The 15,440-nt window shown below is 36.6% G+C and overlaps 1 protein-coding gene across 3 annotated transcripts; it reads right to left on the bottom strand.

Annotated features, from left to right (window-relative positions):
• Nucleotides 1-4,213: 4,213 nt before the first annotated feature.
• On the bottom strand, nucleotides 4,214-15,399 carry LOC128607216 (toll-like receptor 12). Of its 3 annotated transcripts, XM_053623905.1 has the most exons (5): nucleotides 11,831-15,399; nucleotides 11,263-11,471; nucleotides 7,011-7,119; nucleotides 5,624-5,661; nucleotides 4,214-5,435 (listed from the first exon to the last, which is right to left on the bottom strand). In XM_053623905.1, exons 1-4 carry the CDS (start codon nucleotides 14,366-14,368, stop codon nucleotides 5,650-5,652), a joined length of 2,868 nt encoding a protein of 955 aa, XP_053479880.1. In that variant the 5' UTR covers nucleotides 14,369-15,399; the 3' UTR covers nucleotides 4,214-5,435; nucleotides 5,624-5,649. The 3 variants fall into 3 exon arrangements, with proteins under 3 accessions (XP_053479880.1, XP_053479872.1, XP_053479868.1); XM_053623897.1 differs by having other exon boundaries at nucleotides 4,214-5,661; XM_053623893.1 differs by lacking the exons at nucleotides 4,214-5,435; nucleotides 5,624-5,661 and having other exon boundaries at nucleotides 6,937-7,119.
• Between the last annotated feature and the right edge of the window lie 41 nt (nucleotides 15,400-15,440).

The raw sequence follows: 15,440 nt of genomic DNA, 5'->3' as shown, positions 1-15,440 counted from the left end.
TAAATCTTTGATGAAGTGAAAAATGAATGTAATGATTCCTTTCTCCACATAAGCCACATATACAGTGCTCTAAGCTGTGTACACATTCCATGTCTAGTGTGTGTGTGTGTGGCAAGTGGGAACATGTAAAGTCAAGTTTATACCAAAAAGTTTCATTTGTAACTAAGGTGAGACCATTCTCACTGCACCACACCTTAAGTGTGTCAAGAAGTTTCTCAATATTAATAATAACTTCACCCTGGCAGTATGTTATTGTTCAGGTCCCCCCCAATATTGCATATATAGGGAGGGTACTCTACACAGCCATGCCTTTTGGTGTTCAAACATGCACCTGGAAAAAGGAATCTGTGGATTTAAATTGAAAAAATTATATATATATATATATATATATATATATATATATATATATATATATATATATATATATATCTTACACACTGACACACAGTGAAAATGTGAGCCAGCGTGAGTGATACAAAGGGCAGTTACATTTTTAAAATATTCAACATACCAAAATACACTTAACTGGGACATGTGCTTTGCATTTAATGAGACAATGACTTACAGAACCAGTCGACCATCATGTTAAACTACAGCTCTTAGCACATAGTTATGTAAGATTATAAAATAATTCAAAAGTTCTCTGGATTGTTAGTTTTTTGTTTTTTTTTTTTTGTTGTTTTTGTGTGTGTGTGTGTGTGTGTGTGTGTGTGTGTGTGTGTGTGTGTGTGTGTTTTTTTGTTTTTTTTTTTAAGTTTCCTAAAAGGAGTCTCTCTGTGGTAGAAAACGTGCTGTTAAAAAAAAAAAATCATTTCGGAATCACTTTAAAACAGAATAATAGAAACAGCAGCTATTTGTTAAAAAACAGTTGGCCGATAAACTGCCAGAATTCCAGGAAACTCAGCTCTCCGTCATTGTTTTTGTGTAAGGAGCTCATGAGCTGGTCAAAGACTGATGAGTCACTGGCATTCTGCAGGGGAAAAAAAAAAAAAACCCACAATTATGTTAACTAGTTAGGGTTGAATATAATTTAAAAACGTATTCTCTGCTGGCTAAAACAAAATAATGCTGTTTTTTGACTTCAGGATTAAGGGATTGACTGATTAATCTTAACATACACATTGTCTCATCTTTAATTTGTAGGAATTTAAAGTACACAGGTCTGCTGAGGCGAGTCAAGAGTAACACTACTCACACCCTTACTTAGATCCACACTATTCATTTGAACACATATCATAGGGTGCTTAAGTAGGCACATATTCACAAGAGGGCCAGATTGCCCTCCGCTTCCAAGCTCATTCACCAGTGTTATCAAAATAAGATCAATGGCATCAAGTCAAACAAAAATAACACTAGATGACCAAAAGTTAGTGGACACCTGACTAACCCAACCCAATTGTAGACCTTCCTCAAATTGTTGTCACAAAGTTGGAAACACATAATTGTCTAGAATGTCTTTGTATTTGATTTTGTGTTAGATTTTTTTTTGTTCTAGGACTTCAGGTACACTATATGGCCAAAAGTATTTGGACACCTGATCATTGGACGAGTATCAGAGGAGAACGATCAGGAATTCCAGGAGGTCATCGCTGACTTTGTCAACTGGTGTTAGTTAAACCACCTCTGCCTCAACGCCAGCAAGACAAAGGAGATGGTAGTCGACCTCCACAGGAGGCCACCCCGGTCTTCGCGGGTGAACATCCAGGGTGTTGACATCAAGAGGGTGGAGACATAAATTCCTGTGTGTTCACCTCAACAATAAACTGGACTGGTCCATAAACCCAGATGTCCTGTATAAAAAGGGCCGAAGTCATCTCCACCTGCTGAGGAGACTGAGGTCTTTTGGTGTGTGCAGCACCCTGCTAAAATCTTTTTATGACACTGTGGTAGCATCTGCTATCTTCTATGCAGTAGTTTCCTGGGGAGTCTGGAGCACAGAGTGGGACAGGAAACGTCTTAGCAAACTGGTTAAGAGGGCTAGCTCTGTCCTGGTCTGCCCTCTGGACAGCACAGAGGTGGTGGGGGAGAGGAGGATGTTAGCTAAACTGGTGTCTATCATGGGAAATTCCTCTCACCCCTTGTATGAGACATTGGGGTCCCTGAGCAGCTCCTTCAGCAGCAGACTGCTGCATCCTCAGTGCAAGAAAGAGTGCTATCTCATGGTCCTTTATCCCTACAGCAGTCAGACTTTTTAATACAAAAAACAACATAATGTAGCACTGCTAGTTGTTTTGCATAATCAACCTACACATTCACAATAATTCTGCATTATGAACATTTATTCATTTATTATTATTTGTTGCTCACCCTCTATTGTTAACTGTGCAATAATCCATTTATCACTTTTCTGTATATAAATGAGGTTTTACTCATTTGTATATATTTTTATATTTGTATTCATCTGTACATACATTGAGGTGTTCATAGTGTACATATTACCATTATTATTATTATTATTTTTTACTACTATTATTCTCATTTTTCTATTCCTATTGTGTGTGTGTGTGTGTGTGTGTGTGTGTGTGTATGTATATATATATATATATATATATATATATATATATATATATATATATATAATTTTTATTTTATTATTATTATTATTATTATTAATTTTCTATTCCTATTTAATGTGTATTCTTTCCTATCTGATTTTTTGTGTAATTGAGCTGCTGTAACGAGGGAATTTCCCCAGTGTGGGATCAATAAAGTTGATCTTATCTTATCTTATCTTAAAACCATGTTCCAAAACCATGGGCATTAATATGGAGTTGGTTCCCCCCTTTTGTTGCTATACCAGCCTCCATTCTTCTGGGAAGGCTCACCACTAGATTTTGGAGAATGGCTGTGTAGATTTGTGCTCATTGTAGCACAAAAGCACTAGTGAGGTCAGGCACCGATATAGGACAAGATGGCCTGGTGAGCACTCTGTGCTCCAATTCATTTCAGAAGTGTTCAGTGAGGTTGAAGTCAGAGCTCTGTAGGTTCCTTGAGTTCTTCCACAATAACCTTGGCAAACCATGTTCTTTATGAAGCTTGCTTTGTGCACAGGGGTGCTGTCATGCTGGAACAGGTTTGGACTAGACCACTATAGTTCCAGTGAAATCTAAATGCTACAGCAAAGCATTTCTACATACAAAAACATTCTAGACAATTATGTGTTTACAACTTTGAGACAATAACTTGAGGAAGGTCTACATACAGGTTGGGTTGGTCAGGTGTCCACTAACTTTTGGTCATATAGTGTTATTTTTGTTTGACTCCACTTCTTGATTCCATTGATCTTATTTTGATAGCACTGGTGAATGAGCTTCGAAGTGGAGGAATACAAAAAAGACAAGAACATGCGAGGCACCAACCTGTACAGGATTCAACACCAACCTCTAAGATTAACAGTTGCTCAATTGCTCAGTTAACACAAAAGTCCTGTTAATTAACACTGTTCCTCAACAACTGCAACATCTCCACTCATACACTGTTGATGAAATTGTGAATCATCTGCCACGGTGTTGGTGTGAAAAGATAATATTTAATAGCTGAAATACAAATTCCACATTTGCCAAAAAATCTAGTTATTGAAATCCTTAACGATTTGAACTTGACCACTGATCTCTTCAGGTTAGGCGGAGTTGTAATTTATAATATTAAAACGCAACATGGTTGAGAACTTCCTGTTGCATTTCAATAAATGATGTATGCGTTAGCTAGAAAATTCCACAAGTTAGTCAATAAATTGTTGTAATAGAGAAAGGACTTGGATTTTTAATATAAAGAAAATGCAGCATGTACAGTCAGGGGGAAAAGACAGTATACCCTCCTAATTTATCAGGGCCTAAATAACAATTGGGTGGTCTTCACCAAATTCTATCTGCAAACAAATAACCTTAGATGACAACAAAAAACAACAGATTTCAATATGAAGTCCTCCCCCCCCCCCCCAAAAAAGTAACCCAACATTCAGAAACCAGGAGAAAAGCAGTATACCCTATAATTCATGCTATTAGCTTATAACATGTAGAACCACCTTTAGCTTATATTTACTTCAAGCAATAATACTGAAGTAAACATTTTCTGTAAGAGTTTATCAGTCTCTCACATCATTTTGGAGGATTCTTGGCTCACAGTACCTAAATTGTAACCCAAAAATATTTTTTATTTACGATAAAGAGGAAACGAGAGAAAGCGGTTTCTATGTGTTACTTTATTAAGAGGATGAAGATGTTCATTTTATGGTGAGGTACTTATGAAGTTACACAGTCACAAAAAGCAGAACTGAAAACATTTTGATACATTTGAATAAAACATTTCAATAAAAACTTCGGGAAAACCACCAGGGTTCAACATGATGTTGACTATTTTGGTTCAGATGAGTGATTGATGAAGTCAGTAAAAACAGAGAAGGCTTCTTTCAAATGACAAATTTGAATCCTCTTCTAATTCAACATATTCATGGCTACAAATATTCCCAGCTCGGCAAATGAATCACCATAAATAGATATAACAGAAAATAACAAACAATGAAATCATGCAAAACTACATTTATGGAGAAGCATGCAATTTTTTATTATTAAATGACAATTCTAAGTGAATTCTGTACAGATCATTGTTAAGGTCATTGTTTCTTGATGAACTGTCCTCAGATTATTTGCTAAATTTAGTTCTGGTGATTATCTACAAAACTAACCTATTAATATAAACCAAACTTTAACTGATGAGTCAAATAATCATGCAAATGGAAAATTGAATTGAATTGTATTGAATCAATATAGCGGTAGCTTTTTCTGCTTGATATTTGTTAAAACATTTTTTTTTTTTTCCCCCATATATAATTATATATATTTGTTAAAATGTGTTTTACATATCCCAAAATCTGGTGCTGTTGTTTTAGCTATTCACATATAGTGTGCAGTGCGACAACACACACACTGTATACTTTATTATTTAAATTCCTTATTTATGAAAAGTTGTCACACTGCTTCATCTAATTATTACGGTAGATTGTCTACAAAGTTTTATCAACCAGTTTCAAAGAACTAGAAACAAAGAAATTTAATTGAAAGTTATCAGTGTAAATTAAACCTATTTTTGTTTGTAGTTACTGAGTATACTGTATATGCTTAATGATAAAGCATGTGGTTAGCACGTTTGCCTCACACCACCAGGGTTGGGGGTTCGTTTCCCGCCACTACCCTGTGTGTGCGGAGTTCACATGTTCTCCCTGTACTGCAGGGGTTTCCTCCGGGTACTCCGGTTTCCTCCCCGAGTCCAAAGACATGCATGGTAGGCTGATTGGCATGTCCAAAGTGTCCGTAGTGTATGAATGGGTGTATGAGTGTATATGTGAGTGTGCCCTTTGATGGATTGGCACCCTGTCCAGGGTGTACCCCACCTTGTGCCTGATGCTTCCTGGGATAGGCTCCAGGTTCCCTGCGACCCTGAAGGATAAGCGGTATAGATGGATGGATGCATGGATGGATGGATAACTGAATAATAAGCTGGAAATTTAAAGGGGATAACACAAAAATCTATTTTTGACAGTTAGCTTTGCATTATTGTACGATTTTGTGTATACAAACATTTAAACATTTTGCATACACCATCAAAATCTAAACATTGTCCTCACTTAGTCCTCTATGGTGGTACATATTTTTAAGGAGCATCCTGGAAAAGAAAAAAAGAAAGAAAGGGGTTGTTAAGCACTCCAGATAAAATAATAGGATATGTTTCTCTCTCATAGTTTCTATTATTTTTATTATTATTATTTAAAAATAATAATAATAATAATAATAATAATAATAAATATGATTAATAATAATAATAATAATTATTATTATTATTATTATTATCTCTTATCCCTGACTCACTACATTTTGAAGACTAATGTCTTGTAGCACTGATTTTATGCTTTATTCCACATAAAATTCCACTTCCTGGTATGGGCAATATTATCTCTTTATTCAAATCTTTCATGTAGAACCAAGACGTGCACTCATTCCCATATACATCCTATAACATCCTGGTACTCAGTACAACAGCATGATTGTGTGTGTGATATTGCTTTTATACAAAAAAAAAGTAATTAATATAGAGTACCTGACATTTCAGACACAATATGGCCAAATATTTTGTTCACTTTCACTCCATCAACTTGCTGGATAGTGTTTTGTGTGTTGCCATGCAATGCAAAGACTGACTGATAGCCTGTAGTAAGTGTAGTAACAGTATCAATGTAAAGAAATACTGCTATAATTGGAATTATATAGTGAACACAGACATGTGTAATGAAATATCCAAGAGCTGTTATAATAAATATAAGCACTCTTGGAATGACACTTGTCTAGTCAAATTCGTGGACTGGAACACACTGTTGTATAATATTCATTGTTCCCTGTCTACTTTGAACTTGCCTTCCCTTTTCTCTCTCTGATTGGCTACAGGCCTTAAAGCATGCTGAGAACACACTGCACTTCATTTAGTGGTTTCTACTCTCAAACAGCACATGTTCATTCTTCATATAGTAAGCTACTTCCATAAAACTGCATATTATTATTATTATTATTATACCACAGAGCTGCTGAATTCTTGAATCTGTTTGGTCAGACAGTGTTGATTAATTTTCTATAACAGCAGCTCTGACAAGAGTCCTAACTGTAATTTAAATCACGGTTATATTAATGCATTTGTTCTAATACACTATTATTTCTATAGTAACAACTCATTTACAAGGACTTGTATGGAGAATGCTTTACAAAATTTAAACCTAATAATAAATGTATTTGTTTTTTCAACTTATATAAATATAATGAATGCTATTTAGATATATGAGAAAAATGTTCTGATTTGATACGACTTTTATCTGGCTATATATATATATACACACACATCATCTTTTATCTTTAGCTATGCTGGGTTGTGGTTGTTATGTCTAGAATTTCTACTAGGGAAGTGCTGAAAACTAGCACCAACCTTGACCGTATGTACTAAGAGAAATGACTGTGCGAGTGCCTCACCATATCCCCATCAGCAATGTTTCTTCTCAAACGTTCCCAGAAGTGTATCCTCTCCGCCTCGTCCTGTGGCCAGTCCAGATATGTGTGTGATTTCACCAGCTTGGCCAAGCTATGAAAATTTACACAGCTTTTTTATCAAGTGGTGTAACTTACTATTTAAAATACAAAATAATTTACTTTGTCTGATAACCTGCAAGTTTTCAAAATATTTAAATTATTACAAGCCTGAGTGATTCTGCTTTTCAAGAATCCTTCACAAATATTACTGCCTTGCAAAGTGAATGATCATCTTGTACTGATTTGTTAAAAAAAATTGAGATACATGGTCATTCGAAGCTCGAAAATCAGACTACTGGATCAATTAGTACAGTAACTTAAATATTTATTTTTTAAAAAATTATATATATATATATATATATATATATATATATATATATATATATATATATATATATATATATATATATATATATATATATATATATATATATATAAATTTCAGAGTATATCCCTATAAAAAAAAAAACACACATTTAAATTTGGTATTACTGAAGAGTTTTCTTTAGCTCTTTCAACACTGATTACATCCTCACATGCTGGACATGGCCTCTCAAGCATGGTCAATTACATAATTCAGGCCCACAACCCTATAGATATTAGTGTTTTTACTCCTGTCATATGTGGGAAAATGTTAAACTCTTGCGGTGTTGTGTTCCTCCAGAACAACTAAAACTTTTCATATATACAGTGCCCTCCACTAATATTGGCACCCTTGGTAAATATGAGCAATGAAGGCTGTGAAAAACTCTCTGTTGTTGTTTAACCTTTTGATCTTTTGTTTAAAAAAAAAAATCACAAAAATACTCTGCTCTCATGGATATCAAACAATTGCGAACAAAACACAGGTTTATCAAAAAAAGTCTTTGTTAAATATAGGTGGCAATTATTGGCACCCCTATGAATTCATATGAGAAAAATATTTGTATAAGTATATTTCCATTGACATTTTACATTTTTCAGTACACCTGGGTGACAAGGAACAGGAAATTGTTCAACCATGACTTCCTGTTTCACACGGGTATTAATATGAGGTAACACATAGGCCAAATTCCCAAGGAATATAGCTGTGATGTGCGGCAAAAGGTTGTTGAGCTTCACAAAATGGGAAGTGGCTATAGAATGCCCATTTCCACAATCAGGGAAATAATTAAGAAGTTCCAGTCAACTGGATCGTCTATATTGTCTCAACACACTGTGAAGAGGACGGTTCGAGTGGCCAAAAAATGTCCAAGAATCGCAACTTTGAACGTCTCCAAAACTACAATCTGAATCAACTACATCACCACAAGTTGTTTGGAAGGGTTTCAAGAAAAAAAGCCTCTACTCTCATCCAAAAACAAACTCAAGCGTCTTCAGTTTGCCAGACACTACAGGAACTTCAAATGGGGTCGGGTTCAGTCAAAGTCTCCAGACGAACCGTGGCTGGTTCTGCAAGATGGTCAATAAAACTTACCAGCCAATTTCTTATAAAACTGCACAAATTGTACCGGAGACTACTATTTTTATTATTTTTGTCACACCAAATATTACTTTTTGTTTAATTTATTGCTGTTTACTGCTCTTTATGTAGAAACATTTAATTTCATTATTTTGATGGCATCTTTGCTCTACAGCATTTCTTTGTACGGGCCTAAACCTTTTGCACAGTACACTTGTGTTGTGTTTGCAATTGTTTGATATTCATGACAGCAGAGTATTTTAGTGAATTTTTTAAACAAAAGATCAAAAGGTTAAACAATAAAAGACAACTTTCATAGCCTTCTTTGGTCATCTTTACCAAGGGTGCCAATATTAGTGGAGGACACTGTAATTCTAAGACTTTTCAATTTTATGTTCAAGCAGAACAGTATTCCATAGAACAGTATTTTTAATTCAGATTCAGTAACTGGTTTTAAGAAGCAGCTTACACAGACACATTACACAAATTACTTACTACTGTGTCACTTTCTTCCCAGATTTTCCTCAGCTTGGTCTTCAGAAGTGATTTATACAGATTAAAGGAACTTGTTAATGTGTTGGGCCACAACAAGCCACCAAAACAGCCTCAGGGGGCCTTAGTATAGATTCTATAAGTATCTGGAACTGTTCTGGAGGGATGTACAGTGGATATAAAAAAAAGTTTACACACCCCTGTTAAAATGGCAGGTTTTTGTGAAGTTAAATCATGTCAGGTCCTTTGCTACCGTTATTGTGAAATTTTAACCTACTAATTAAAGTGAAAAACAATAAGAATCATTTGGGGGGGGGGGGCAGGAATTATATTATATATATATATACACATATATAAAAATGTACAATAACCTGGCTGCATAAGTGAGCACACCCCTAAACTAATACTTAGTTGAAGCACCTTCAGATTTTTTCAAAACATTCATTCAATACATAGAATTCATTCAGTCTTTTGGGTAAGAGTCAATCAGTTTGGCACATTTTGACTTAGCAATATTTTGCCATCCTTCCTTACAAAAACATTATAACTGTCAGATTGGCTGGGCATCTCCTGTGCACAGACCTCTTCAGGTCACCACATAGATTTATGATTGGATTTAGGTCTGGACTCTGGCTGGGGCAGTCCAAAACCTTGAATTTGTTTTAGTGAATACATTCGTTTGTTGATCTGGAAATTTGCTTTGGGTTGTTGTCATGCTAAATGGTGAAATTCCTCTTCATCTTAAGTGTTTTAGCAGAAGACTTAAGGTTTTTGCACCAAAATTGACTGGTATTTGGAGCTATTCATTATTCCCTCCACCCTGATTAAAGAACAAGTTTCAGCTGAAGAAAAACAGCCCCAAAGTATGATGCTGCCACCACCATGCTTCAGCATGGGCATGGTGTTTTTTTTGTGCCAAACATATATTTTGGTATTATGGACAAAACGTTCAACTTTGGTCTCATCAGATATCATAACACATAATTCTACATGGTTTTGGGAGATTGGATACATTTTTTAAATGTATTTTTTGGTTATAAAAGGCTTCTGTCTTGCCACTCTACACCAAAGCCCAGAGATATGAAGAATTCATGAGATTCTTGGCACATGTACATTTATTCATTTAGAAGACACTTTTATCCAAAGCGACTGGGATGTAGGGACATGTAGGGACCAACCAGTACTTGCCAGAAACTGCTGCAATTCTTTTAATGTTGCTGTATTTCTCTTGGCAGCCTCCCTGACCAGTTATCTCCTGATCTTCTCATCAATTTTAGAGGGATGTCCTGTTCTTAGTAGTGTCATTGCCGTGCCATATTTTCTCCACTTGTTGATTATTGTGTTCCATGTTATATCCAATGCTTCGGAAAAAATTTTCTAATCCTCTCCTGATTGAAATTTTTCAACAATGAGATCCCGTACCTAGTTTTATCTCTTTGTGGCCCATGGCTTTTCCATTTGGATGTTACCAAGATGACAGGAAAATCCTATAGGAACAGCTGTACTTTATTTGGGGTTAATCAGTCACTTTAACTGATGGCAGGTGTATACTAATTAGTATTTAACATGAGTTTCAATGTGATTGGTTGATTCCGAACACTGCCACATTCCCAATTATAAAAGGGTGTGCACACTTATGCAAGCTGGGTATTGGAACAATCACCTGTTTTTTTGTCCCCACACAAAAAAACATTCCTAAGTGTTTGTCACTTGATATTAATATGCAAAGGTGAAAAGGGTTACTTAGTTTCAATCACAAAAACCTGCCATTTTAACAGGGGTGTGTAGACTTTTTATATCCATTGTATACTATTTTTTACACAAGATCTTCCCTCAACTAATGTTTTGATGATGGTGGTGGAGAGAGCTGTCTAACACACTGCTCCAAAATCTCCCATAGGTGTTTGATTGGATTGAGATCTGGTGGTGATCATGAAAGTCATATCATATGATTTACATCATTTTTTATACTCCTCAGACAATACAGCGAGTCCTCGTGTAATCGTGGTCAGTCAGAAGAACTACAGTTGAATGGTTTACTTTTTGGGGAAAAAATGACTACAAATTGAACATTTTGATCTGTAAAGTCTGAAAGTAACACTAATGTACATGTGGTTATATCTGACAGTGTAAAGAGCAGAATGTAATTTTAAAAAATTACACAAAGCTATTGCTACATTTGCTTGCTATTGCTAAGAAAACTGTAATTGCTTATATGATTGTTACTTTCAAAAGTTGTATTCTTTCCAGCGTTTGTTTTACCGATGGAAAGTGCTGAGCTCAAATGGGGAGATGTGCTCGAGAAAGATGAGAATGAGACGATGTTTCTGTTCTTCCAGTAGTCGGTGTGTTGCTACTCGCATTTCCAGGCTGCACCAGTCACTTCGCAGATACCGACGACTAAGCACACACACCGTGCGCCGGCTGCTGTAGATACTCTCTGCTATGTTATCGACAATTCCCTTTCCCACCTACAAAAATAAAAGTTTTAAAAATAAAAATAAGCACCATTTAACTAAACCACTATTGTATTAGCGTGCATCTGGAATCGAAATGCATGAATGAACTGACTCTTATGTATGACTTCTAGAAATGAGTCCTATTTAAAGCTGTAGAAATATGTTTGAATAATCTCAGGTCAAAATGCTAATAAAGGCAAGCTGTTGTGGCGTTTAAAGATATGTCTAAAATATTATCACTAGACCCTTCACTTTTTTGCTCATAATTTACCATGAGGCATTGTTACCATCTATGGTACTTTCCATAAATATAAATATACATATATTAAAAACTACTCTTATTGTTTTAATGTTTAATTACTGCGTCTTACCTCGAAGTCTCTGCTGTGCAAGCAGAGTCGCAGCCTGGGTTGGCCTTGTTCCTCCAGCTTTGGAGCAAACTCCTCCAAGACCCAAACTTCATCATGGCTACTGAATGACACAAATGCATCATATTTCATGTCTTCTTCAGCTTCTAGTTCATCCCCTCTGTTCCTTTGCCTCCTCCTCCACCAACGTTTACCGAAATTCCTCTCCATATGTCCTCGGAGTCGAAAGATGAAGACCATGCAAGGCCAGTAAGCAAAGCGATAGCTAAGAGCACTTAACAGCAGCAGACTTATGATGTTGACAGTGCCCAAATAACACAGGTACTGCACATCTGTCTGACATAACTTCTCCATGGTGGACAATAAATTCAGTTTCTGGTAACGCCAGGCGCATTGCTGCTTCTGCAGATTGATCACCTGTGCTCGTGTATTCTGTGCCCATTCGAGGAACCAGTCGGTCTCACAGTCACATCGAAAGTTCACTGTTTCAAGCACCACAGCTCTCAGAACTGGCAAGACATCAAACATTCCATCCTGTAAGATTAGTGGGTTGACACTGCAGAGATACAACAGTTCCAGTGAGTGCAGGTCTCTGAACATCATCTTTGTCAGGAAATTCAGACGGCAGTTATAGAGTACAAGGATCTGTAGCTGTTTTAGATTCCAGAGGGTCATACCAGGATTGGTGGTGTTTGAGAAATTAAGGTTGATGAGTTTGAGACGCTTGAGATAACGCAGACTGCTGATTCCCGTGTAATCGAGGATCACAAGCTCAGGATCAGCTGACAACTCTAAAGATTCTAGATGCGTAAAATAAGGAACGAAAAAATCATTCTTCAAATAAAATCCGTGTCCACTCAGCTTAAGCTCTCGGACAGATTCCAAAAAGGGAGGATAGTTGTCTCCGATGTAGAGCATATATCCATTCAACTCAAACCTGAAGCTTCCTTTGGGTCTTCCAATAGATCCGATAAAAATACTAGTCCCGACATGTGCATCAATGCTGAGACGCTGCATGTCCTTTGGAAAACCATAAAACAACAAGCTCAGATGTAATTCATAGACATACTCCAACCTTCCAAATGCAAGTTCACGCAGCTCCCCCTGGTTTCGAAAGATCCCATCCTCTATACTACTAATCACATTTTCATCAATAAGCAGGACTTCTAGAGATCGAAGATACCGAAAGTCATCGGCAGCAAGCATTTTGATCTTGTTCAAGCTAAGTTTGAGAATCTTAAGATGATGCAGACCAATGAATGCTTCAGGTTCTAGAGTTGTAATCGCATTTTCATTAAGAAGAAGTTGCTCGAGTAGAGGGGTGCAAACAAACTGGTGTGTTTTGACTACTGTTAGATGGTTCCCATTTAGATTCAGAGTAGTTACATTCCAAACAGTCCCATTGGCAGAAACACAGAATGAGGCTTCAGTCAATGCCATCTTGGCCAAAACCATTGTCTGTATTCCCTCTACACTTCTCCAGAATGCTGGGTCCAACTGCTGGACTCTTGAATTATATATACCAAGCACTGTAAGTTCTTTTCCACAATCCTTTAAATCTTCCATTGACAGTGAATCTAAGAGTATATAGGATAACTCAAGAGTGTGGAGATTCAAGTTAGAAACTAGCTGGCACATATCTTTGCAGCTTGTAGAATATTCTTCTAATACACGTCCAGACAACACAATGTTGCTCAGTTTTCCAACTCCAGACTCCCAAATTTCTCCCAGCCATACACCACAAAAACGTAGAGAGAGACTTGAAAGGTTCTGAAACACTGCCAGAGAGCCGGCCTCAATTATTTTAATAGGGTTTCGAGTAAGATCTAAAACCTGTATTCCTGCAAGTACAGCTGAAGGCCATGATGGACAGCCTCGGTTTCTGATGGAAGTGATGCCACTGTCAAATACCTCTAGATATTTCAAGCGGGACATTTCATCGGGGACATTGCATAAAACCTCCCCAAGTTCCTCCACACAAACAGTGTCCAGAGACAGTTTAACTAAACTGACCAGATGCTCAAATGTGGTATTGGGAATGTTAGAAAACCGAAATCCTTTTAAGTATATTTCCTCTAGATTATCCAATCCAGAAAACACAGAAGTGTCCAAGACAACAGTGCTGCAATCAGAGACACTGAAAAAAACACGCAGATGTTTCAAGTTGAAAAGGCCGGAAAAGGCACCAGACTGGATCCTCCTGAGATTATATCCATATATTACCAGATGTTCCAAGGTTGCAAGGTGTGAGAAAGCACTGGCTGGAATAACTGTAGCATCACTGTAAATGCAAAGGGATCTGATTCCTGTCTCAACCTCCAAGAGATCCTTTTGGAAGTTTACGTTTTTACATTCGCCATAGGGACCAAGCCCGGGCTGATGATAGCACAAAGTACCAATGTCATTGAGGAGATGCTCATCAAAAGTCATGCAGCGTTTACTAATGAGAGCAGCGACAACACTAGACATACTAAAATACAGAATGAATCTCAAGCAGAGACACGGAGATGAACACACAGTTGCTGGTTTATACATACCCATATTTTGAGCCAAACAGTTTGTCTATGTTCCTGTTTATTCAGAGCAGTATTTCATCCTTGTGGTTGCATTAAATTGCAGACTGAACACTTCACTTATTTAAAGCCTCCGAGGATTGGGCGGATTCAGGGTTTTTTTTTCCCCACTTCAGTTTTATTTAAATCATGTGGACTGCATTTAAGGAAGGATACGCACTGCGTTACAGTAGTGTAGCGCCCATGCAGCAACTTAGTAAACTCAAGGGTACAATAATAGTGGCAAGAGGAAATACACTTGGATGGAGAGGTTTCCTGGTACTAGAAGGGAACTTCAGGTTCTACACAGAAACTTGTACCCAGAAACTTATTTATCTGAGTTTCAACCAACGTGTCCTTGATTGGAATTTTACATTACATTGGTTACAGACAAGCAGTTTGGGTAAATTTGGCTTTATTAGTTGAAATGTGAAAAATGAAAAGGTGCAAGGTGTAACTTTTCACAAGTTAACATTCAGCAAGACCACAGAGTAAGCAGAACTGAAAAACAACACGTTGCTATTTTAAAATGGCCGTTTGGTTTGACGAATTTCGTAAAAAACAAAACAAAACACTACAATAAAGACGGTTTATTCTGCTCCCTGATTCTATTTCCAAGCACAGACATTTTAGCATTATCCATAGTACTCATCGTACTTAACTTATTGCATAATGCAAGTATCTAAACAGTACCATGAATAGCTTAACTGTATGCACTAAAATACAAGTTATTGTTCAGCTCTGTGCCAGTTTTACATAGATTTGTACACTTCTTATGAGTAATTATCACTGTAAGACTTTTCAAATGAAAACCTTCATACAGTTTTGTAATGCAAATAATTACTGCAAGATGGACGTTTTATGTCCTATACGTGGACGAATATTTAAATATGCTGTACCAAGTGACAATATTTTATTTTATATTTTTTACATCTGTAAAACAATCCGTAATGTAAAAAGTGTAAAAAGCTCTGCTGACAGTGCAAGTCTACCCAATAAAATATGAACTGGTTGGGTGTAAGAATATTAATTCCTTACTTTCTCAACACATCTCAAACTTT

This window comes from Ictalurus furcatus, chromosome 1, assembly GCF_023375685.1.
Source record: "Ictalurus furcatus strain D&B chromosome 1, Billie_1.0, whole genome shotgun sequence".
Taxonomy (NCBI): Eukaryota; Metazoa; Chordata; class Actinopteri; order Siluriformes; family Ictaluridae; genus Ictalurus; species Ictalurus furcatus.
Note: the sequence above shows the minus strand (reverse complement) of the source record. Positions and strands in the feature narration are given on the sequence as shown.

What these genes read in the sequence shown, in the direction of transcription:
- LOC128607216 (XM_053623893.1), bottom strand. Translation starts at nt 14,368, where the DNA reads ATGGGTATGTATAAACCAGCAACTGTGTGTTCATCTCCGTGTCTCTGC. An exon ending in TGCACAGCAGAGACTTCGAG is followed by an intron (nt 11,472 to 11,830) that starts GTAAGACGCAGT and finishes TTATTTTTGTAG; the next exon opens with GTGGGAAAGGGAATTGTCGA. An exon ending in GAGCTCAGCACTTTCCATCG is followed by an intron (nt 7,120 to 11,262) that starts GTAAAACAAACG and finishes AAATTTTCATAG; the next exon opens with CTTGGCCAAGCTGGTGAAAT.